A 26,444-nucleotide genomic window follows, 5' to 3' on the forward strand; every position below is an offset into this window, starting at 1 on the left:
TAGCTCATGTTCAGCATGGACCCATGGAGGTTTAAATTGAAAATTGCTTTTTTAGTGGCAAAAAAAGGTGATGTTGGCCACATGGCCTGAAAGTTTAAACCTGATCATACCTATGTTGTATTGATGTATGATAATTAATTGAATAGCTTTTGTGACTAATCAAGGTGGTGCTGGTGGAGAGCTCATTCAAGGGAATAAATAAGTGGTTCCTAAAAAACTCATACTGTGCCTCAATGGAGGCTTCAGGACTTCTGAATGGAAGGGGCTTAGGTCTGGTTACCTGACCAGAAGATGGTAAAGCTCATGGTATAGAGTCTCTCTCTTGCAACTTTATTTGCATAGGAAGTATACATTTTTTCTTGGACTGTATACTAATTTGAGATAGCTGGAATGCAGCAAATAAAGATTGTGGGTTCTAAACCCCTTAGTCATTTCTAGACATTGAGACCTGCTATCCTTATGTACTTGAAACTTGACACTAAGTACTTCAGCATCTGATTCAACTTTCATAATGATTATAGGGAGCTAGATGAGGTGTTATTAACACTGTATTCATTTCAAAGGTTATTAAATAGAGATATTTTGTGCTTTTCCTAAAGTCCTCTACTTTGTGGAGCTGGACTTTAAACTCGGGTTTGTAATTCTAAGTGCATATTGTTTTCCCTTAAAACAAGGAACTGGAATCAGAAATGCTAAACCCACTCCACATAAGGTTCTCTTATTAAACGAATCTTCAGGGGCCTGCTGGGTCAGTAGTATTTCTCTCTAAGATCATAACTCCTCACTATAACGTTATGGATCAATATATACTGTATGTACAAAGACCATGGGCAGTCCTGCTAATGGTTCCATAGGAGTAACACTCTATGGACTTAAATAGTTGTCGTACTTGCTCATTCATTTTTACTTACTGTTGCATAATGATAGATAAAGCTTTTAAGTGCCATTAAATGAGGGGCTACCAAACATGTTTATTTGCTTATTTGAACAGAAGAGAGATATTGATAGACCTAATCCCATATTTTTAAAACATACTCAAGGCAAAAAGAGAAACTCATAGACTTGTTTGAAACATGTAGGGTGATTGACAAAGCTCAGATGCCTAATTGAGGAAGAAAGAAAGTCTGGTGATGTCCCATTTTGCATTGTAGAAGACTAAGTGTTTTAGCTTTAATAATTTGTGGTTTATATTCAGCACAATTACACTGGTGGTGAAGGGACAGAGTTAGTTTTTTTAAAAGTCAAAATTATCAATAGCTTTGTTCAAAGTTGTAGGAATGTCTCACTTTCAGGCAGTAGGCCTGATTCTGGGAAGTTTAAAATCACATTTTGATAAAAAATAGAATAATGTTTACCAGCACCAGTGTATTCACTCCTCAGAGAAATCCTGTAGCCGGTTCTCTGGTATAGAGTGAATAATCATCCCTGGGTTGATAAGTCATAAACTGCTACAACCTCTTTAGAAGTATCTAGTTCAACATCCTCCTTTTGCAATTAAAGATATTAAAAAATATTAGGTAAGTGGTTTACCTAAGGCCCTATAATTAGCCACTGAGTTGGTCCTAAATCTCCCCTAATTTCGGTCAAGTTGTGTCTGTTGTCCTTTGCTGGTTGGATTTTCTTAAAATTAAATCAACTTTTTTAAATTTTAGGAAACTCAAATATACGTGTGGTGAGAAAAAGCATGTCAGTTTCTAGAATATGTCATGAAAAATTTAATTTCTTGGAAAAAGCCCAAATTAGTTGCTTTTAATTATGACATGTAATTATTGCTTCAGGCTCTGCTAAAGATGGATTGCCAAGGGTTAGTAGCACATATCATCCAAGATGCTGCGATTCTGACTTCAGCTGTCAAGCTTGGTAAAGGCTGGAGGGAACTAGCTGAAAAGTTAGTACGACTCACAAAGCAACAAATGGAGGCATATGAAATTCCTCACCGAGGAAAAGCTGGAGATCTTGCTGTTGAGGTAATGTTTCTGTTTGTCTAATTCAGTAGTGAAAAATTGCAGAGCAAGTAAATCAAATGTAATCAATCCTGAACCACTTCGATAAATTAATTGGGTAGAGGATCCACTAACGGAAATCACCACCCTTACAATCATTGATATTATCTGACATATACACACATCACTGTTTAAAAGCATCAAGAGCTTTTAAAATATATTGATGTTTCTCTTATTGGAGTGCATATTAGCATGGCCTTTGATCAGAAGAAGTGGTCCGTTGGATAGCTAGCCAGTTGGTAGGCAGAGCAACAATAATTTGAGACAGAGAACAGATAAACTTTGAAGGGAGGAGATGGGACCCCATCAAGGCAAGGGAAAAAGATATGATAGCAATAAGCATTTATCACCCTCAGGTATAGACGTAGTCATTTGTGATAAAGTTGAGTGACAAGCATTAAGAGGGTGGAGTGTGTGGGATGACTGGTAAGGAGAACTAGAGGTATACAAGAGCTTCTTTATCACCTTCATAATTTTGCATATAATAAGAACCCTAGACATCAACTACAGAATGACAGCATGTAGAACAAAGTAAGTCTTTACCTTGCAAATATTGTTGTTCTTAATATTAAAACAAATGTTATGTTAGGTAAATATGTTCTCCACTTACCATTAATAAATGTGAGTCAATTATTATTGAATTAAATATTTCAATGACAAGCACCTATAAAATGTTCTATATCTTTCTCTCACAAGAGTTTAAACATTTTCAAGGTATTTCAGTTAAGGAAAGATGGTCTCTCTTAGATGATGACTTGGTAGGAGGCAGAAGCTATGTTCTCCACTTCCATTTTGGGCACAGAGCTGGGAATTAATTTCTTGAGAAAGTTTCTTACTTTGAAGCAACTGTGCTAGCTGGCTGTGCAGGGCAAGGCAAGAGTCAAATGAAGTCTGTTGAATCCCAGGGGAAGTCTCAGCAGGCCAGCTTCTGGGCTCCTGGAGCCTGGCTCTCCAGCAGGACTCTTCTAAACAAGACAATTTAGCCAGGAGACGTAGCCAGAGGCTGAGGACATAATTCCCCCTCTTAGACTGCCCCAAGAAGGCACTATAACCCACAAATCAGTTTTCACTGAATGAGCTAAAAGATGAGACACTTTTTAAGAAGAAAAAAAGAACAATAATATGAGGGATATGTTGCTCTAATATTTCAGTTAACTGATTAAAATGATGTCTGACTGAGATACTACTTCGCACCTATTAGAATGTACGAATCCAGAACACTGATGACACCCAATACTGGTGAGGATGTGGAACAGCAGAAACCCTCATTCATTGCAGGTGGGAATGCAAAATGGTACAATCATTCCCTTTGGAAGGGACTTTGGCTGTTTCGTACAGATGAAACATACTCTTAGCTTGTAATCCATCAGTCATACTCCTTGGTATTTACCCAGAGGAACTGAAAACTTACTTCCAGACAAAAACCTGCATGTGAATCTTTATACCAACTTTATTCATAATTGCCAAAACTTGGAAGCAACCAAGATGTCGTTCAGTAGGTGAATTGATAATTAAACTGACAATTGCAGACAATGGAATATTATTCAGCACTGAAAAGAAATGAACTATCAATCCATGAAAAGACATGGAGGAAACTTAAATACATTTTACTAAGCTAAAGAAGCCAATCTGAAAAGGCTACACAGAACATTCTAGAAAAGGCAAAACTATGAACACAGTAAAAAGATTAGTGGTCATCAGGGATTGGGAGGGAGGGGTGAATAGGTGGAGCCCAGAGGACTTTTAGGGCAGTGAAAATACTTGGTATGATACTATAACAATAGCTATATGTCTCTATACATTTGTCCAAACTCGCAGTCTGTGCAACACAAAGAGAAAACCCTAATATAAACTTGTGGATTTGGGGTGATTACAATGTACCAATGTAGATTCATCCATTGTAACAAATGTCCCACTGTGGTGAATGATGTAGGTAATGGGGGAGCCTCCATTTGTGCATTTGTGGGGACCGGTCTGGTATATCTCTATATCTTTCCCTCGATTTTGCTGTGAACCTAAAATGGCTCCAAAAAAATCTTTTAAAAAATGATCTAATTGAAAGCAGGACTTTTTTTTCTTTTTTTCTTTCTTTTTCTTTTCTTTCTTTTTTTTTTTTTTTAAGATTTTATTGGGGAAGGGAAACAGGAGTTTATTGGGGAACAGTGTGTACTTCCAGGATTTTTTCCAAGTCAAGTTGTTGAACTTTCAGTCTTAGTTGTGGAGGGTGCAGTTCAGCTCCAGGTCCAGTTGCAGTTGTTAGTTGTAGGGGGCGCAGCCCACCATCCCTTGTGGGAGTTTAACCGGCAACCTTGTGGTTGAGAGCCTGCTCCAACCAACTGAGCCATTCGGGAGATCAGCGGCAGTTCAACTCAAGGTGTCGTGTTCAATTTTAGTTGCAGGGGGCGCTGCCCACCATCCCTTGGGGGACTCTAGGAGTTGAACCGGCAACCTTGTGGTTGAGAGCCCACTGGCCCATGTGGGAATCCAACCGGCAGCCTTCGGAGTTAGGAGCATGGAGCTGTAACCGCCTGAGCCACCAGGCCGGCCCAGGACTTTTTTTTCTTAATGTCTCTGTTTTTAGAAAGTTTTTATTAAGAGTTATTTATCAAAGAGTTATTTATTCTCTCAGCTTTGTTAAGCATCTGACTTCTCTGTAATTATGATTGTTTCTAGTTTGTCTTCCCACAAATCTTGATAGAGGCCAAACAATTAGCCCACTCTTTCATTGTTTACTTCTGCATAGCCCAGGTCACCATGACTAAGGCTATTCCAGAGACTATTAATATCCAGAAGCAGAAAGGAAAGCCCCTAGGTGGCTCTCTAGGGACTATTACTTAATTTGTTGTTATTAATACTAGCAGTCATCATTCTGATCCATGTTATTAAATGCTTAAAAATAATCTGTGGTGTATTTGACCAAAAGCCATCCCAAATAATCTATGGGAATCTTTACCTATTAGGCCACTAATTAGGCCACTTAAACTAAAGATAAATGTATGCTAATTTCCATCTCCCTGGGGGAAAAACAAAACTGTACAATTTTTTTTTCTTTCAGGAAGGAGATGGTTCTTAACTATAATCAATTTACAAATCAAATAGTTGATTTCAAAACATGCTGATATTAATTCCAGGTGGGGGATGCAGAGGGAGGTTAACTGGAATTAGGGCAGGGAGATAACAAGTTCTCATGGTTCCCATGTTGCCTTATTTCCTTTATCTCACTACCTCAGAGGGCACAGTTTGGAAAATTTCCCTCTGTGAGTGCCAATGCCTACAATGCAGCTCTTTCTTTCACTTTCCTTTCTTTTCAATTTCTCTCTTTTCCCTTTGTTTTGTTTTTATCGTATTTAACAGTTATCTGGCACTTATTCTGTGCCAGGCACTATTCTAGGAATGTTTCAACTTATTTAATTCTTTCAACAGAAACATATAGAGCAGGCACTAATATTTTCTAAAATGTAAGGGCACTAGTTACTTGCTTAAACACGCATAGCTAGAAAGCCATGGAACCAGGTCTAGAGCACATGCCTTTGACTTTGGGGTCCTTGTACTTTACGCTCGTCCTATACACTGCCCACCCACTCCAGATCCAATATTGTGGCTAAGTGGCAAAGCCAGTAGCCGCGATCAGGGCAGGGGGATTTAAGCATCTCATTTCACTTTTCCCTCCTATTTTTCAAGTTATGATATTACCAAAATTTGTTTCAACATCTTCATCAAGCCTCGAGCCAAATAAAGAATGGAGATTGCTAATACTATGTCTGTCAGTTTTTTCTTGAGTACTTTGCTCATTTCTTACTCTTTTATAAGATGAAAAAAAGCCTCTCTCTAGAGACTTCTGAGAACATCACTTTTTAAATTAACCATCTTCTGAAGTTAAATTTCAAGAACTGTTACTCAACTTTTCTAATGACATTGCAATTCCTACATAAAAACAAAACTATAAAACTTGAAACATGTTTCTCAGAGTATTTCTTTTGAAAAAAATACTCGTATGCTGTACAAAGATGGTTATTGCCAAGGTTTTCTTGTGAAAGTTAGTAAAAATTCATTCATATTTTTCTGAAGATATTTAGAGCTTTAATTAAAAAAAAAGAAATCAATAAAATATTAGAAAAATAGCCTATTGTTAACAACAGTTGGATTTTACAAGGGGTGATGCTGGGGATTTCAGTGAGAAGATATTCACAGGCCTAAATTAGGTATCCTTCTCTTAGCCCTCTGGGGATCATGACCATATATGACAATAATTTACCTAGCAACTCTCTTCCACTGGCCCCCTACATGACAATAAAGATTATGATCTTTCTATCTTATTCAGTGTGGACACTTATTCACCGAGGACACTAAAGGTTCACCTTACCCTTTAAGTTGCCTTTTACCAATCAATGCTCACGGGCCTTTACCTCAACCACAGGCACCTATCGATAGGCCTGTTGAAACTGATTTCTTACCTGACCTGCTACAATGGGCCACCCCCCTACCTCCCTGCCCATGGAAGCCCAACAAAGTTAACATCTCTAATTGTAATATTTATTTTTATCTTAGAAACTTCTCACCTATAGAGAGTTATAACTGGCAAGGTGTGTTTATAAGCCTTCGTCATTAACACTTAATCAGTGAGGATCTAATTCTCTGTTTCACCTTCTAGCCAGAGTCTATCCTTCCTCATTTTTGAGTGGCAACTCTGGTGTTCAAAGCACTTTATTCTAAGCCTAGGTAAAAAATGAGAGTATGTGATCCTCAAACAGCTAATTTTATTAATTTTTTATCAGTCAATGAAAATTTTATAAGAAATTCTTTCTACTTGTTTAGTATTTTTTTTCTCCTCTAAATACTTGTTCTCAGTGTTTAATTCATCCGTATACTTAACACATTTTCTGGGACTGTCAGCTCTCGGCTTTGGAGCATTAGGAGCTACAAAAAACCACAAACAATGATTTTTTTTCTCTCTAAAGCCAAATTTTATTTGGCCTGGGAATTGGGATAAACCGTTAATATTTGAATTATTATGTTTTAAAGAAGTATATTAATTAGATGCTAAAAAAGTGAAAATAACTACTAATGTGAATGATAATAGTTGTGCATTATGTGTTTTCTGAGTGGCAGTTAATCATTATGAACGTTTTCTTCACAATATCTCATTTATTTCAACCAACATTGTACCATCTGTTTTTTACAGGAGTGCGAACTAAGAGTGAATAAATTTATGTAAGTTATCCAGACTCACATGGTTATTAAGTGACAGAATTAGGATCCACATTCAGGTATTTTGTACACAGTCCTATCCACTGGTGATAAGTCCTTTCAGAATCAACTAAATAAAAAAGTCAAAGTGGGAAGAAGTCATCAGCAAAAATCATGGTCCTGAAGGATGGGAAGCATTTGAATAACTGGAGAGGACCCGGAGAGGATTTCAGTGCTTTTGGAGAATATGTGAGCTGGAGGGTAGAGTTAATCCTAATAATCATAGGGATATGTGGTCGGATGTATATTATTTGATATTGATGGAGAAGTCTCAAGAGGTTTCCAGAGCACAGAAGTTAAGATTCCTGGCCTGGATTCCTGTTCCAGCTCCAGGACCTCAGGCGAGTTACTTGACTTTTCTAGGAATCAGTTCTTTTTAAATGTGGCAAATGATACTCTTATTCATCAAATATTTGGAAGATTAAATGAGATAATATATGTGAAATATTTGGGACAATGCTTTGCACATTGTAATAGGTAAAATACATGTAATCTACTTTGGACAAAGAGGAAGAGGTGAATTTGGCAACTGTGTGCCATTGAGTGATTTTAGAAAAGAGAATAAGGTACTATCCTAGTAATTTTTAGTAAAATGGCTGAAAGTAACAATAGAAAGAATATCGATAAGGGAAAAAATCGGCATTGACTTCAGGGCTTTTGTTCTGAGAAACTGGCAGAATTGTAAAGCATAGACAAAAATGAGTAAAAGTTTTGGCTGATAAGCTTTTTCTTATTGGCTAACAACATATCATTTTCCTTGGGAAATATCTCTTGCAAAGTATAAAAGGAATGTTCTTGGACTTTTATAGTTTTCTGGCTCTCATGGCAACTCCTGGATTCTGTTACAGGGATGTAGGCATTGTCTGATTCAGTATCTGGATCTATTTCAATTCTAGCCTTTGTACTTAAATCTTTAGTTTGCTGTTCTTTTGCAGTAAGAAATATATTTGCAATTTCTTTAAAAAGGAAAAAGTATTATATCAGAATTTATCTATCGGTGTGAAAATGTATAGAATAATTTTTCAGATCTTTGTTATTTGTACTAGAGATTTGGCACAGTGACATAATATTTAGAGTATCATTGAGTAGTTTTTGCAATACTTTAAGACTTGTTGCTACAATTTTTAATTCCCAAAAGGTGCTCCATTTTTTGAAATAATGAAATACAGAAAAAAAATCATAGTGAAATTAATGGTGTAACACATTGTATTCCTACGATATTTGATTTACTTCTATATTATATGTCTCATCACCACTCTGAAAATCAAATATTAACAGAAATAATAATCATATTAGAGTAAATATTATAAAGGTATTTTAAAATGAATTTAGAGACATTAATATTTGACTTAGATTATCTTTATCAAGGTTTATTATTAGGGATCACAAACAACAAGGAATTTCAGAAAACCAAAGTCCAGCTAAGTATAAGACCTAAATCAGCATTTATTAAAATGGCTTAATATTGCAATAGATTCATGGCAATCCCTTAGTGAAATGGCCCTCGGTTTGTAGCTAGTGGGTGACCTAGATTCTTTTTTCCAGATGTTTGACCATGGTTTTATTTGATATGTTAATATTAATGTTAATATCCAATTAACATTAATTAGGCACCTTGTGTGTGCCAGGACCCTTCATACCTGTTTACTTTGTGTACTTAGCCATGATTTTATGGCACTGGGTACACTTCCCTTCCAACCCCCAGTTTACAGAAGGAGAAAATAAGGGGGCACAGAAGTTTTGTAACTTACCCAAGATCCTGGAGCTAGTAAGTCAAGAGTCTAGATTCAAACCCACAATATGGTTCTCTAAATCCAGAGCTCTTACCACTATATTTTCCCTCATTTACTTCCATATTTACATTGAAAGATTAGATAGGAGAAGCCCAGTTTTTTAAAACTTCAATGTTCAGATGTCTACTAATAAATGGTTGTAGTGGGGCTTAAGGGTTGGGTGACAAGGAGGCAGTATGGAATCCAACTAACCAGGAATTGGTGAGGATGGTTTGACCAGCAGGTCTTCCTAGGATGTCAGATTGTTTTGAGCAGATATACTAGCTAGGAATGGATCCTCCGTTTTCCTCGGGTTCATGCTTAACCGATAATGTTCCAAGTGGTTGGTTATACCTAGAACAACCAGAGCTGGCTGTCTCTAAAGAGTCTTTGCCAAGAGAATCTTATGTCAAGTTTTAAGCAAGTACCGTCTCCCTTCTGAAGAAATAAGAATCCCTACTATGTTCCAGTTGCAGGTGATGGAAGGCCCAGCTGGATATTGTAAAGATGTACTGAAGATAGAATACATGTAATAGTCATTAATAAGGCAAATTTGCCTTAATACATCTACAGCTAATTGCACTTAAAATGAAACATCACTTCTATAGTTTTATGAGGAAAGTAGGTGGATTATTAATCCTTTAATGTGGCAAAATGTAATTACCCAAAGGTAGTTAAAACCAATTGCATTCGTTATGCTATTCATGTTTTGCAGGCTGAAAAAAAGACATGGATATAATGCTCAAATCTAAATTGCCTTTATTCATGTTGCATTTCATTATCTAGGATATTATCTAAAGTCTTATTGGCTTCTGGGAATAAGTACTCTAAATTTGGAATACTTTAATTTTTTAATCTCTATTCCTGTTTCATTTCTTTTGTCATTCTACTTATTACTTTTTCATTGCTCCTTTACCTTTGTTTTTGTACAATAATACCTAGAATATAAACCAAAGCAAGACATGTTCTTTCCACACAAGTGCTGGGACTTTGGAAAATTGCTCAACTTTAGTAGATTAAATGCTTACTGATACTGCTGCCCTTTATATAGAGATTAAAACACATAGATGAGAAATTAACAACTTTGTGTTTTTATCAGCCTCATGCTTCCTCTTCAAAGATGAACCTGTCACACCATAATGTTAACATTAAAAAAAAAAATCCAAGAGTAACAGGGTAAGAACATTGCCTGTGTATTCAATATTTGTGATAAAGATGAGAAGGCTGAGAGAATTTATTTTGTGGTTAAGAATAATTCCACAGAAACAAACCCTCAGCAACATGCTTCCCTTTTGATTTGTCAAGGCATTAGTGCAGTGTTTCTACATATCTTGCCTTAAATCATAACATTGAGCAAGAGTGGAAGAACTATTTTAATACCACTGAATATAGATATAACATAAACCTGGAAGACATTTTGGCAGTCCACAGCTCATTTCCAGCTTTTGGAGGATTTAACTTAGGTCATCCTGGAAAGAAAATTGTTTATTCTACTTATTTTATTCATTCGATCATTTCCAGAGAAAATGACTTAATTTTTCTCTTTAATTTACCACCCACAGTTTAGAATCCTTTGTGGCCTTAATGTGTATGTGTTTTTGGACATAACTTTATAAAGTTTATAGTTAATTAATGTATGTAAATTACCTCTTGTGTCTTTGTTTTTGATAATGTATGTTCACTTGCTGAGTAGGAAAACTAGAATGACATAAGGTAATAAATGCCAAAGAAATGAAAGTGTATTTAAGGACCTGAGTTCAAATGTCATATATCTATACCACAAAGGAAAACAACCGATGAGACTATTTATTGCATTGATAAAAGATGAACTTTTATTAGGCATTGTTAAGGCAAATTTCAATATAGAAAAAATTATATTTATTGTACCTGGCAGAGTTTTGTTTATTAAAGGAAAACATAGTTCCCAAATTTAACGTTTTTTTTTTTTATCAGTGTATCAAGTGCATAACTGTAACATATGCTTTTGATTCCATTCTTTTTCAATTTTTCTTGATACTTGCTCCCTTAGTTACATTCCCCAATTACATAATATTTTTAATATTCACCTGCGTTTATGTTTGCTGCCTAAAGGACTTTAACTTGTCTTGAGTGTTTTCTGTATGCTATCTCTTTAATTCTCAACAACTCTAAATTGTCCATCTAGCAAAGTTAGGATCCAAAACAAATGCTCCTTTCCATTGTAGAATATTACTTTTTACATATTTTTCCTTTTAAAAACACTTTTATTGTCCACGGCTTCTCCTTCTAGCCTTTTCTCTCTTTCTTTAATTTTCAAGTTCCAAATGGGATCCATTTGTTCTGCGGCATCCAGTTCTTTGGCACCTGCTCATACCTGCAGTCTGTCTTCCACCACTTTCTTTAACCGTCTTCCTGCACGGTTTCCAAAGACCTACTAATTGCCAAAATCCTGTCTTTTTTCAGTTTCCCTTTGTTTCCACATTGCGTGATGTCAGAGGTAGCAAAGGAGGTACCAGAAGAGAGATGTCCTCAGTGAGTGGCGTGTTGGTAGATGTTTAACAACCAACTCTGCAGTTGTAGCTTTTGCCAGTTTCCTTGGTGTCAGTACTCCCAGCATGAAGGATGTTAGTTTCCCATTGTGAGGTCACTGACAATGTCCATGCGAACAATCGGCTCTGGAGAGCTGGCTCTACTGCATATCTGTTTTTGGATTCTATTAGACCTTGGCTTTTGCAACATAAAGCACTCTGTTTTCATTTTCTATCACTCTGACTCTAGTTTCTCTCCATTCTTTTATTGCTTCTATTTCTTACTTGTGGCCCTTCACAGTAGACTTAATTCAGGGTTAAATGTGTCTTCCTATTATTCTTGTCCTTGGCATTTTCCTCTGCTCTCATGCTTGCCATTATTACTTTATCCTGACTGATGCTAAGCCCTTGACTTCTCCCTGGAGATCATCTCCCCATTCCAATTTCTTATCTTACAGCCCCTCCTTTACCTCATACTCAGTGGGGCTAAAACTAGACTTCTTATCTTGCCTTCACCCCAAAAGTACTCACTTTCCTACATGCCAGATGCTACATGAGGTGCCTTGGAAGCAAGACTTGGAAGTGAGTACCCATATTATATAGATGAAAAAATTCAAAGTTCAGGTAATTTGATTAATTTAATCAACTTGACCCATTTAATGGGCAATGGAACGCAGATGTGAAGCCAGGTTTTGTACTATGACACACCAAAACCCACCTTGCTTTGTATTACACTATAATGCTTGTCAGTTAATGAAAACTATCTTTTTTTTTAATCTCACACTGAATTAAAATATGTATTTTTGCTTTTTTCTTACCTGTTAATAATTACCAAGTCCTGTCTGTTTATACATTGGGTCATTGTTTGTGTAAGTCTCTGTCTCCCTTCTGTGCTATAAACTTCTAAAAGCAAGAGTCATACTATATTAATAATTTTATCCCTTCATGTAACAAAATTCCTTGTACTGGTAGGTACTCAATATTTCTTGGTTTAATAAGTGAAATGATTACTTAATGAACAACAATGTATTTCAAATATTTCTATTGTATTTGTGCTACAGTAGTTCTTTTCTGTCATCTGTGTTAAGAGCAACCAGTGATATTATATTCAGCAAATCAAATTTTGCACTGAAAAAATATTCCGGTTTAGTTTGTGGCAAAGAGGGGAAAAATGGGATGCAAAATATACTCATATTTTAGTACAAATAATGAAGTCTACCGTTACCCTAATGTTTTCATCCCACTGCTACTGTATCCGTTTCCAGGCAGCTTATGGTTTAGACTTCAGGGAATCTCTAATGAGTTTAAGGAGTTAAAAATCCCTCCTTGCATTTCGGAGTAATTCAGGGGACTCCTCAGAAGTCTTTTTAGATTTTCAGATCCTAATTAGGCACCAGGCCTCAGCAATCTATCCAAATTTCTCTGAATTGCAAGAGCTGGCCACACTGTTCTGCTACAAGTACAAATTGCCAACTGTGAGGGGGTCATCTTTCCCTCCGCACAGGTGAGTCATGTCATTGGACTCCAGAATCCAAAGTTTTCAACTCCCGCACCACTATGGTGTATTTCCTGCTCCGTACAGCACTGAGGGGCTGCTCCCGACTGAGTGCACCTCAGGCTTCATACAGTAATCCGCGTGCTGCGGCAAGCTATGTGATGCAGAACGTATCTACCCAGGAAAGTCGGTGGCGCCATTTTGGCTGCCTCTGACTATGAAGGTACTCTGAATCTGTGGAATAGTGAATGACCCTAAAATTACCTGTTTGTGATTCCTGCCAGACGCCTGTTTTCTGTGATAACTGTGCTATCACCTCAGTATTGAAACATTCTCGGTTGCTGTATATCATAAAATAGCCTTAAATACATCTCTTATCAGACTCGGTCACTCAGGGCCTTAGATGCCTTTAGCTGAAAACACCATTATTTTAAATAATACATGACAAATTGAAATAATGTATGTACCCGTTAGTTCAGCATCAGGAGAATTGAGTGCAACATAGCATGCAGGTCTCAAAGCTTTTGCAGAGCTTTACAGCACTACAGAACAATTTACTTGTTTAGTGTTTCTTTGCATCTGAGTAGTAACAGGCAATATTGAGTCTGGTTAAAAAAAAAAAAAAAAAAAAAAAGCTCTATAAATATGCCTCACCTCATCTTTCATTGCTGAGCTATTAGTGGTGACCTGCACTTTTAGGAAGTTTGGTTTCAATGTGAGTATTCAGAAAGCAAGAAAAGTAGATGAGGGAACCCCTCATTCACATTCTGTCAGTGGTAGAAGACATAATTCTTTATGAATCAGATTGGTGAGGGTCAAGCTTACATACAAAATTCTGGGATGGTTTCTGTTGCTGCATCATGACCACCTTGATATGCTATCGTTTTGCAATTGTCTCCCCTTCTCTACCTTGCAGAATCCAGCTTTGTCAAGAGAGGTGAAGATGTTGGCGTTCATGGCACCCAAGGAATGCCAGTTTGGACAAATAACATCAAATTATCTTTTCAGCCCGATGCCTAACCTTTTATGTAGACTGAATTGAAGCATAATGAAACTCCTTACTTTCATTCTTTTAAGTTGTAGAGTATATGAGGATATAAGAGGAGTGTAAAAATTTATATCCCAAGGCCCTACTTCACGTGATATTACTGTTAATGGAGGCCCTATTTTAAGAAGACAGTTCTGCATAATATTTAGCTCAGCCTGTGTTCCTGCATTTTCCAAGTGATAACATTATAAATGAATTAGTTTAGTGAGCCCAAATAAGTAGCAAGTAATAAAGTTTATATTCCAAATATTCCAATTATAACTGCATAGTTCATTTAGTAGTTGTTTCCCTAGAGAAAATTCATTTTAAGGGGGGTGAGTGTGTGTTACAATTTGTCTTATGGACGGCCTTTGTTTCTATTCTCTGGTTGCCTGGTTGCCTTGGTTACCACCACATACACGCTTGTACATGAAGCTCCTCTTTGACGTACATTTATTTCTATGGAAACAATGACGTCATTGGTATGGGTAGGTGCTTAGAGAAAGAACAATAAAGTGTTGAATATTGATCTTTCTTGTGGTCAAAAATGTATCATTAAATCACTTTTTTAATTAGAGAACTATATTTTTGCTTTCCTTTTGACTCGATCATGAAGCCACATTTTTCCTTGTGTACAGACTTGCTCAAATAAAATGACTTAAAGCGTTAAACATACTGCATAGCTCCTTATGACATGTAGTGTCATAAAGCTCACCACAAATTGATGTAACAATAGAAGAGTTACTACTTTAACCTTAAAAGTCTTTCACAATGTTACAAGTTTAATCTCAATAACATTTTTTATCATCAGAAATTGTGCAAGGAATTTTGTACTCACATTAAGGCAAGGAGCAATGTACAGATGGTAGATCAAGAGAGAAAAAGGCCCTACTTGTAGTCCTTATTTTTAAAATCTGTTGGTTTAGAAACACAGGGCTATAACAGGGAACTGATCGTTATTAAAACATGTTTTCTGTGACATTAAATGAGTCCATGTATAATTGGTATTCCATTTTCTCTTAAGTCTTAAGAGACTTTAAAACTTTTTTAAAGCATCTGTCTTATTCTCTGTTTTACTTCCATGTTATAGTCTATTTTTTTTCTTCTTTATAGATGATGTGGAAACCTGCCTATGATTTTCTCTATACTTGGGGTGCTCACTATGGAAACAGTTACAGAGATGTGCTACAAGATCTTCAATCAGCTTTGGATAAAATGAAAAACCCTGTGACCAAACAATGGCGAGAGTTAACGGGTGCTTTAATACTAGTAAATTCTTTAGATGTTTTGCGAGCAACGGCCTTTTCCACTTCTGAAGAAGTATAGAAATGAAGGATATGTTTGGGAGCAAGAATGATAGGGGGGAAATGATGTGTGTATGTCAAAGAGAAAAAGCTCAGAAAGTATTGCTTATTTTTTTCATGTTTGGAAAAGTATTTTCCATGTGAAAGCACAGCAGAACACAAAATCCAAGGATCGATTTTATAATCAAACATGTATTTTTGTATATGTTTTAAATGCAAACATTAGGCTGCTTTGTTGTTGAGAAAGGAAAGGAAAACCCTCTCTCCCTTACATAATAGTTATTTTTAATTTATTTAAGTTAAAACAAATGACTACTAACACAATTACAGCACTCAGATACCAGATAAACAATAGTTTATACCAGATTATCTGGTATCTGACTCTCAGTTTATCTGGTTCTCAGTGTGAACACTGGAGTTTGACCAGCAGACAGGTGGGGAGAGAGGAGAAGCAAACACATATTTTATGGATCAGCAAAGGGCTATAGACTTCTGATTCCTGCTCTCTTATTTCTCAGTGGAGTTTGCTAGCATTATTCTCGTTTTTCATGTGAAGAAACTAAGAACTGGAAAAGATGCTCAGGGCTATATAGCTAATGGGAAGTAGGTTTTCCTTTCTGCAAAACCTGGTTCTATTTTTTTTTTAAAACAACCAGAGTACATAGCAAAATAGTAAAAAAATAAAAATTGTATATTTAAACTTGTGGCGAAATGGTAGCTATTTCATTTTAATTGAAGTTCATTGCTCTTTTCCACCATCTTTTGAAATACTGTCAAAAGGAAAATGTGACGTATCATCAGAAATCTGTTGCCTGAAAACATGGCCTGGAGTTTTCACCACCTCCCTCCAGCATCTTGCGACCTAGCTGATCCTGGATTATTCTTTAACTCTCAGGGATTTTGAATAAGAAGGCTTTTTTTTTAAAGGTTGATTTATCACTGTTGAATGAAGTAATCTTAACCACAAAACAGTGATGTCTGCATGTATGCATGCTCATCAAACACTCTGTGTGTGTGTGTGTGTGTGTGTGTGTGTGTGTGTGTGTGTGTGTTTACCAGAGTGTTTTATAAAGCTTTTGGAAGACAAAGACTATATGGGAATTTGGGCCAGTATAAAGAATAACGGCTGGCAGAGTTCACAAAGAGATGGTCTGCGCTTACTCATGTGTTCAGTCCTCTGGCCTCTTGCCAGCGTTTATGTCTTTTGGACAGTCATTCATTTATTGTCATTCAGTCAATAGATGGAGTGCGTGTTCCTGCTCTGTGGCAGGCACATAGATGCTTGAGGTTAATAATGGGCAAAAAAAAACACAAAAAACCAGCATGATCCCTGACTTCATATTACTAAGTGATAGATAGAGACAATAATAAAAAATTAAACAGGTAAATGTAAAATGGCATCTGTAATAAGAGCTGCAGTGGAGAGGCTTGGATGCCAAGAGATACCGATATGGGGGTCCATGATTAGAATTTGGGATCGAGTACGGTTTCCCTGGGAAAGAAATGATGAGTCTAAAGGAAGATTAGGCACTACTTCCGTTTTGGGGAAGGTGAAGACATGATTCCTCAACCTATTGAAGCTCTCAGGCAGGAGGGGAGCGAAGGTGTCTCAGGTAATGGGGTGAAGGGCCCCAAAAGGTGAAGGAATGAAAGAAGAACAGACGCACCCTCAAAGGTAATGTGGACAAGCTGAAGAAGGACTTTGTTTAGGGATCCTGAATAAAACATGTCCATTTGGCAAAAAAGTAAAAGCAGAATCTCTTCAGAGCTTTTAATACATCCACCCTGGGGTATGTGATATGCTGGCAAAGGTAACTTGAATTAGGGTTTAAGAACAATCTTTACGGCTTTCAATATTTATATTTGAGGAGAAGAGAATACAGCCTGCCCAAGGAGTTATACACACACCAGGATGGAATTTATTATAGTTGAAAGTAAATTCAGGGAGAGGAAACAAAAACAATTTGTAAGTTCAGGACACAATCATTTTAGTGGTAATTTTGCTTTCTTTAGAACATTCTTGGAATCTTATTAACTTGTCCACAAAACAGAGAATTTCGGGAAGAGATAGTAAGGAATTAATAACTGGGTTTCTCTAGGTTCCAAGATCTGAGAAGACAGAGATCGTGTTAGCTGATTAGGGTAGTAAGATTAAATAAATCACTTCAAGTTTACATTGCATCATGTGTTGCGATTGTGGCTGGGAACTTTAAGAAGAGTTTAAAAAAATGAAAAATATCTCTGTAATTTAAGAATGAAGCAACAGTTTAAATATTAATACACACAGATATTTTATAATCATAATAAATCCTTTCAGAGGAATTTTAAATCCATGTCCAAACAGTCTATTCTTATAAATGCATTCTTATATTTTATAAATCAATTCTACTTTTCTGAATTTTATATTTTTCTTTCCATAATGGGTTTTCATAATCAGAAAAGATTAACTCAGTAATCATGAATTGCCTTTAATATTTGGCAGCAAATCAAGGGAATTAATAAGGCACTTAAATTCCATCTCTGACATCATTAAAAGCATCAAAAACCATTAATCTAAAACTTCTTTAAGCATTTTGGAAGTAAAAAAGCATAGACGGTTCTTTGAGTTCCCCAGGCTTTGCCTCTAACGACGCATTAGTTCAGTGCTCAGCTTGCAACATAATTTTTTCTACGCAAGCCACAATTCTCCAATTCCTTCTGCTAAAGCCTGAATATGAAGGCCGATTAAGGAGGTGCATGAAACAGTGGGTCATTAACTGTTCATATCAGTAATAGATATGGCACACTTTTATCTCCTGGCATGTAGGAAATACCATATGAAGTTTTAAACTTGGGGATGACTGGGTCTCTGGAAGGAGTAGAATGCAGTACATTAACGGATGGTGTTGGTCCAACACATGTAACTGCTAGTAAACAGCTTTGAATATGTGATATGAAAACACAATAGAGAAACCACACTTGAAATTTCACGGTGCTGTAATTGGAAATTTCAAAACTTGAATTTTCTTAACTGTGCTACTGTAAATGATATTCTCTGTATTTTTTTTAACACTTATGGAATATTCGAGGCAATACAAAGGAAAAGGAGAATAATGCAACCTTGTGTCTCTGGAGGCTTTTTTAATTAAAATGGGTCTCTTTTCTTCGCATAAACTCAGATTCTTCCCCACTCTTCTATGTGAAGCCTCCTCCCTTGGGCTGCGGTCTAGCTTACTGAATGAAGTCCCAAAGGTCAGAAGTTGCCGCTATGCTAGGTGGGTAAACCCAAAGATTTTCTTCAGAATAAAGTAACCACCTGGAGGGCTTATTGGAACACAGACTGCTGGGTCCCACCTCCAGAATTTCTGATTCAGCAGGTGTGGAGTGGTGCCTAAGAACTTGCATTTCGGATAAATTCCCAGGGGATGCAGAGGCTGCTGGTCCAGGGACCCCATTTTGAGAACCAATGCATTAGTTTTCCTTCATTTCTAGAGAAATAAGAGAATCTTTGTTAAACCAGAAAAACTCACTTTTATATAAACAGATTTTTATGTCATTCTATCAGAGAAATTGTTTTTAAATTGTGAAAAACCCAGAAATCACTTTATAAAATAGCTGCATTTATTTATATCACATGAACTTTTTTCAAACATGCATTAATAAGAACCTGAAAACTAATTTTGATTATAACACTAATTAAAATGATTACGATCTATGTCTCATTTGAAATGTAAACATATGTGAATAAAAGTAGATTAATAATTGGAGACATTTATTCAGTGTGTTAAGATGATTTTGCAAATGTAGGTAATGATGTACTTTTTTCCTGTAAAATATGTCTGGAGAAAGTCTTGTTTTTACTGATTCATCACTTGTTAAACTTCTTGTTGAACTTTTTCCCCATTGAAAAAAAATGTTTTTAACTTCTGTGGTCAATAGAACTATCTGTATGTCTCACTTCCATTTTGAATTACAAAGTGATTACAGGCGCTTGTTAATAAAGTAGCCAGATGTTCTCTTCCTCAATGAATAGTTCTGCATACCAGGAATGGTGATGAGCTGAACAACCTTGCTCTGACATTCATGTATCATATCTTGTCCTCTGCTGTAATTCTTTTAATCATTCTTCTGTGGGTGCCTAGGAAGATCTATGACTTCCTTTGTTCTGTTCTTAGAGGTATTTGAGACTGACCTTTTGTGCCTGGAAGCAGATTTTAAATGTTCCCAATATTTAAGCCCACACTTATAGTTTTGGAATGTATCAAGATGTTTAATATATTTATATCATATGATCAGTAGTTGAAAACCAACTTAGTCATGATGAAATTACTGGATTTGGGATTGGCAAGTTCAGTGTAATGTTAACCTTACACATGTTAGGTTAAATGGCATAATACAATTAGCTATGACACTCCTTGGAATAGTAGAAAAGTCCATTCCGTGGGAGGAAAATACACTCTTTTACTCCTAGGAAATATTATATGTACTCAATGCTCACCCAATTCCCTTCCATCAGGAAAGTGTGAGGGGGAGATAGGAAAGAGTTTGATTATGTTCTAATGAAAGAAGACTATTAGGGACAATGGAAACTTTGTTTTCCTCTCTTTGTGCTGGTCTTTTTAAAACTGGAAAATATCTCCTATTCTTTCTCATTATCTAATAAATAATAAGATACAAATTAACTGTCGTGTGGTTTTCTCCAGGATTGATTTAATGAGATTTAAGACTACTCTTTAAAACTACTAGGGAAGTTCAGCTAAAGAGAACACAGCAACCCTATGTTGAGATTGTCATTTAGCAGCCTTTCGGGAGCTGGTGTCAGAAAACTGATTTCACACTGGCTTAAGCACAAAGAATTTATTGTCTCTCACAGCTGAAAACTCAAGGGTAGTTTCAGGCATCTCAGGATTCAGGGCTTGAAGGGTATGAACAAATTGCTTGTTTGTTATTCCCCCTTCTCTGCCTTTGATTATATTAGTTTCTACAAAGCAGCCCCACAGCTCTGGGCTCTCCCCTTATGGGGCAAGATGGCTGCAGCAGCTCCAGCCACCCATTTTCCGTGTTCCAGTTTCTGGCTGGCATGGCTTTGTAATGTGTCAACTTAGCTAAATTAAACTATGCTTCCCAGAGTTCTCTTCACTGAATATTTCTGGTTAGGGTTGACCACAGAGAAATCTATGGAAAATCTGGGAGATCACAGTGGAGAAGTAGACATTGTGACTCTTGGAAGGTAGATGGAGGTCAGACCCTATTGCTGCCCCCAACTCAGCTTGTTAAGGGCGGGGGCAAGCAGCTGCCTGGCCTGCAGCTCCAGTTTCCCTGGGTTCTCCTTTCTCTTCTCCAAATTACAGCCAGGTGAGAATGTAAATCTGCAGCAAGAGTACCACTTCTCCTGTGGGTTATCCACAGCAGCAAGGTTGCAGGCTTGTAGTCAGGGCTCCAGAGACCAATATGGGTATCAGAGACTGATAAATGTAGATTCTAGCTATCTCTGCTCTTCCCCAGTCCACTTCTATCTTTTTTTTTTTTACTGAGCCTGACCTATGCATGATTTAAAGTTCAGCACCACAGACAGAAGAGAGAGCCAGGCAAGACCGACCAGCTCTCACAAATGGGTCTGGCCAAATTGCTGTAATAAATCCTATTGTACATCATGGCTGCTGGTTCAGCTTTTCTAAGTGAACCTTGATTGGTAGGGAGGGCAAGAGAGTATTTCTTGATAACTCCATGAAATGAGTTCCTCTGATTGGACCAGTTTAGGTTTTATGCTCATCTCTCAGCCAGTCATTAAGGGCTATAATGAGTGGTCCTTTGATTGGCCAGGCCTGGGTCACATGCTCCTTTCTTGACATCCCATCCAGACCATCAGTTTTGAGAGTCATTGATCACCTGGTGAAATGGAGATCTGTTCCTGTAAATGGAAACAGATAGATGTTGGGGAGACCAACAGCAATTTTCCACTAAAAATGTGAGTAAAATTAACCACAGCACTATTTTCTGTACCAGGAAACATTTATCTATCAAGGGTAATACAAGAAGCTAGTCATATGAGTCCTTCTTATGAGACTGGGCAATGGGCCTGCTTCTATAAACGTCTGCACTAAATCAAATGCTAAGTAAATTGAACCTCATCAGCAATATCTACCCTCTACATACCATTTATAAGTTGCTGGTGATATCACAGAGCCACTTAAAACCCCAACAAGACTATGGGTTCACTTGGCCCAGAAGGCCCAGGGGCGATCTCCTTAATTGCTCAATCACAAGCAGGACCCATACACCTCACCTAGTTGATACACCTCACCTGCTGCCAGAAGGAAACTGGGAGAGAGGTGTAGAGGAGGTGTTTCCAGAATGACTGGTTGAGAAAATTGAAGTTAGGATCGTACGGCATGACCTGCCAGTGAAAAGCAGAATGGTGAAATCCTTTGAACAGTGTCTGAATGCAGTTACGAAAGCAAGTCCAAGGTCAGTGGTATTCTGTCTTTTTCAGCCATCTGACTTCATTGAAGACCTTTATCTCCTCTTTTGAATCAGTAATAACCTCTAAATACTACCCAAGGGCAAGTGGAACAGCCATGTGAGCCAGGTGAATTAAAGGGTTCTAAGACAGAAAAATGGGCAAAATGAAAGAGAGTTACTGACAAAGGACAAAGGTGGTGTATGTGTTTGTTTTATATGCATAACAGCTCTCATAAGATATAACTCACATATCAGACATTTCACCCGGTCCATTTATAAGAACCCATAAACATTTTCCTTCTTAAAACATAGTGCCTGTTTAATATATGTTCAATTTTGTTCACATTTTACTCTGTGTGGAGAAATGCTTTCCAGGACGGAATATCATATTGTTACATTTTTCAAGGTTGAGTGGAATGCTGTGGGTTGTGGTGGAATACAAGATGAGTGATCAAGGTTATTCAAGAGAAAACGAGTAGAGAGCACTTGATGTTACATTCCTAAAGCTATTTTCAAGAGGTTTCACTGACAGTTTAAGGGGGAAAACAATCTACAGTCCGCCTTTCACTCTTAGAGAAGCTTTGTATTTTTTCCCATTTTGATTGCTGAGATTACTGTGTGCTTAGGAATACGAGTCCAAGTTCTGATATGAGAGCTGCAAGTAATTAATCCACCTGCCCTGGGCTCCTGCCTGGAACGAGGTTCTAAATTGATCCTAATGAGAGCTCTGTATTGACTAGTTAGTATATTCTGTGTTTAGCTACTAGAAAATTCTATGAATTTGCTGGTACTATCAGTACCACAGACTAGGTGGCTTGAACGACAGAAATATATTTTCTTGCAAATCCAGGATCAAAGTTTTGTCGGGGTTGGTTTCTTCTGAGGGCTGTGAGGGAAGGATCTATTCCAGGCCTCTCCTGACTTGTAGGTTCTTCTCCCTGTGTCTTCACAAGGCTTAACCTTGGACATATGTCTGAGCCCCATCTCCCCTTATTTAAAGGACACCAGTCATTGTGTTAAGGCCCACCCCACGTGACCTCATGTTAACTACCTATTGAAAGACGTTCTCTCCAAATACAGTCACATCCCTGGCTACTGAGGGTTAGGACTTCAACATGAATTTTGAAGGGAGACACAAGTCAGCCCATAAAAGTGAATTGGTCAGCCTTTTTCTTCTTCTTTTATTTTCTGAAATCAGCTACTGTGTTCAATTGTCTTTTAAGCAATCATGCAGTGAACCTTTTTAAGGTTTACGTCCTATTTTTCTATCACAGGCAAATCACAGATGCCTGAGAATTAATGGGCACTTCAAAGCCACAGAATAAGCAGAATGGTCGGGAGGTGGCATATCTAGGCAGCTGGAATTCTTATAAGACACTGTCATTTTCCTTCTGTCCAGTTATATCATCAAATGCTTCTTATCCAAACTAATAAAAAATATTGGTGTAGATAACACATACTTATAGATAACATCCCTTGGGTTTTCTCTGTCCTCACTGTAGGATCTCAGTGCTGCAGATAAAGAATGCTCTTTGGACAGGTGGGAAACGATGGGGATGGTCTAAGAATAGACTGGATGTCCTGGGTGGGAAAAACGACAGGAATCTCGGTCTATTTGTTTAATTTTGGGTGAACAGAGACATGCCTGCGGTCATCATCTGTTATTGAGCCAGCCAAAATAATCGAAGGCTTAGATAACCCAGAAGGCACACTGAGCAAATCTGGGAAATTTGTCTTGAAGAATGTGGTGGGTGGGGAAGAAAGAGTGTGGTGGGTGCGGATATGCTGGGTGAACTCTGTGGGGACCGACTAGATTATACAGAACAGGGATGTGAGAGAAGAGGCAGAAAAATGTCCAACTGGGAACTGCCATGAAGTCTTCCCCAGTTGTCATTTTTTATAGTCCTTTCAGTGCAATTTGGATAAACAACCTTTCCCCATTTGCCTGGACTGAGGGGTTTCCTGAGACTTGGGAATTTCATTGCTGAAACCAGGAAAGTCCCAGGCAAATGGAGACAGTTGGTCACCCCAGGTACAAAACACGGAGAGCCGCTGTTAAAAATAAAAGTGGCAACTGGAAGGATAATACTTCAGATCGTTATCAGGCTTTTTGCACCATAGCTCACATAATCACAGCAGTTAAACCTGTGCTAACAGAAGGGACATGGGATATTTTTATAGGTGGAGGGAGTCACGACAAGTACCAAGAATGTGTCCCTGACTTGGAGTCAAGCTGTTTTGAGAAAAGGGCAAAACTTAAATACAAGGTGCAAACGTTGTTAGGGACAGATACCAAGAACAAACCTTGCTAATTAAAATTTTGGCTGAGGACCAGATCTGACAAAGCTCACATCACTGTGGTAGATAATCTTTGCAAGGAAAGCCGTAAATTTGTTACTCCATCACCAGTTTCTCTGATTACAAAACACTGAATTAGTCACAAAAATACAGTTGTCAAATCAATTTGCAACATTACTGGCCAGTTTCTGGAAAAAGTATTTGTCAAACTGTTGTATGGTTTACAAAGACCAGTTGTTAGGCATATGAAATTTAAAACCTGGAGGTGGTGTGAAAACTTTTACTTCGCAATCTTTGCGAAGGGTGTTTGGAAATCCTAAGGATTACCGAGAACATGACGGTGACTTAGTATGAATACAGTGATCAACCAACTTACCCATTAGCACTTAAGGTACACTAAATTGTGCCAAGTCAGGCACCAGATGTGTGAGCAATAATCCAAGTACATTTAAAAGGGAAACGATTACTTTAATGATGACAACCCGGTCAATGTGAGTATCCTCCTTGTTTTCCCTTTTTCTCTTTCTCCTCACCTTCCTCCTCTTCCTCTTTTTCCTCATTGGCAAATGGGATAGAAGTAGACGTATTATTCTTAGAACAATATGAAGTAACTACTTGCGAGGAAACAATGTCCATTGTCTGTCATGTCTAAAGCATTATGCACAGCACGAGTCATAAACAAAGAAAATCCATTCTTCATTTTCTGTCTAGTGGAGGAGCGGGCATGTAAACAAGAAATTACAGAGATGGCAGAAAAAAAATTGGTCACAGTTGAATTTCTGTGTAGAAAGGCCTTGAATGAATGCTCACTTTGTTAAAGGATTCACGAAACATATTGAACATGAAAAGTCGTCATCATTACAATTCTTGCCTGTTGCTTCTGCGGTTTTGTGACATAAAAACAGACATGCTCATGTCAACCATATTTTTTTTTCTATTTACACTTATCTAGATTCAAAGCTCATTTGACAGTTAATTTTAACTGTGTACATAGTGAAAAAAAGTGGACTTAAAGACTTTTCTTCTCTCTGGACTACCTACTTCTTAAATTCCATTTTTCTATGAACTGGGAATGCAGAGTTAGCATCATCGACCAGCTTTCCTGCCTTCTCAGCCCTATTTGTACATTGATAGCTTCTGTATTATTTAGGAGCAAAAAAAAAACCACCTTCAAATGGAAAGTTTCTGAAATCTTACACAAGGTTTCTTATTAAATATTACAGTGACAACTACATTAATGCACTCCTAGATTCCTTGGAAGCAAAGGGCATTTGGAACGCAACATTTAAAGCTCTAGGCAAATTCAGGAATCTATCAGTAAGTCCTGACTCAACAGAATTAACTCCAGTTTACGGGCAATGCTCTTACATGAATAAAGGATTATTATTTCCAAAACATTCCAGTGTTTAAAAAAGTCTTAGAAAAACTACAACCCCAACTAAACAGTGCTCAAATAGAAACAGTCTGTGTGACTAAGTACTTAGTACAGGAAAAGACCTTGAAAGAGGCCCCCGTTATATTAACTGTGAAGATGTGACTTTAACAGTTCATCCTTTCTTTAGAAAAGAAAAGGTAAATATTTTAATGGTTGGGATATAAAAAATAAATAATTTCTGCATATTGGATAAGGTAGTTGGACAGAATCCTTGGAGCAAGGGGATTGATAGATCCCCCTAAAACACTCCAGCAACTAAAATTGTAGACTATCAAAGCCATCTGTGAAAGGATTATCTAAAATTATATAGGATTATATAGCATGGCCCATTCCCATCAGTTCACATACTGTAGCAATTTTTGAACAGAAATAATGTAATGCATTTGATTTTTGATGTTTTTATCTATTTTTATAAACAATGTTGGTTTTCCATACAAAAACATACTTTGTTTGAAGAGCTTTATGAAAAAGAGTCTAATAGAATACCTACTTTGAAGTCTTCTTATTTCATCGTTTCTTCCTCTGGCAGTAATGATGGGTTGAATTCCTGTCTGTGCTTTTTTTCTGGTGTTCCCTGGATAAACACCATGATTTCCAAATGGGGAGATAAACTCACTGGTGAAGCAATTTGGGTGACTATGTCACATTTATATTGAGTACAGATATAAGAACCAATTCACCCAGAAAGTAAAGAGTAATGGATTGGAAGCCTAGTGCATAGGACAGAAAATCTCACAATTGAAAGAAACCCACTACATGATCATACAGATTGTATTTCAACAGCCCACACGCTGAAAAACTCACCACTCAGAATGGCAGCTCATTTCAGTTTTGATCATTTCTCTTCTTATGAAGGGCTGCCTATACTCAAACCCAAATATACCTTTTGAACCTCATTCATTAATTTATTCCTTC

General features: G+C 37.2%; 1 protein-coding gene across 3 annotated transcripts in view; it reads left to right on the forward strand.

The window, feature by feature from the left end:
- The window catches only part of MACC1 (MET transcriptional regulator MACC1), a 66,414-nt gene extending 46,405 nt beyond the window's left edge, over window positions 1-20,009 (forward strand). Inside the window, exons 4-6 of one of the 3 annotated variants that reach the window (XR_013995331.1) lie at window positions 1,779-1,967; window positions 9,493-9,643; window positions 15,165-16,064. Coding sequence is in view for 2 of the 3 variants with exons in the window: in XM_081079575.1 (XP_080935701.1) it covers window positions 1,779-1,967; window positions 15,165-15,377 (402 nt within the window). In the remaining variant the exon portion in view is untranslated. Of the gene's footprint in view, window positions 1-1,778; window positions 1,968-9,492; window positions 9,644-15,164 lie in introns of all 3 variants that reach the window. The other 2 variants (XM_081079575.1, XM_081079576.1) reach the window with 2 other exon arrangements.
- The last annotated feature ends 6,435 nt before the right edge of the window (window positions 20,010-26,444 follow it).

The sequence above is a fragment of the Rhinolophus hipposideros genome (assembly GCF_964194185.1).
Source record: "Rhinolophus hipposideros genome assembly, chromosome: 18".
In the NCBI taxonomy this organism is placed as follows: domain Eukaryota; kingdom Metazoa; phylum Chordata; class Mammalia; order Chiroptera; family Rhinolophidae; genus Rhinolophus; species Rhinolophus hipposideros.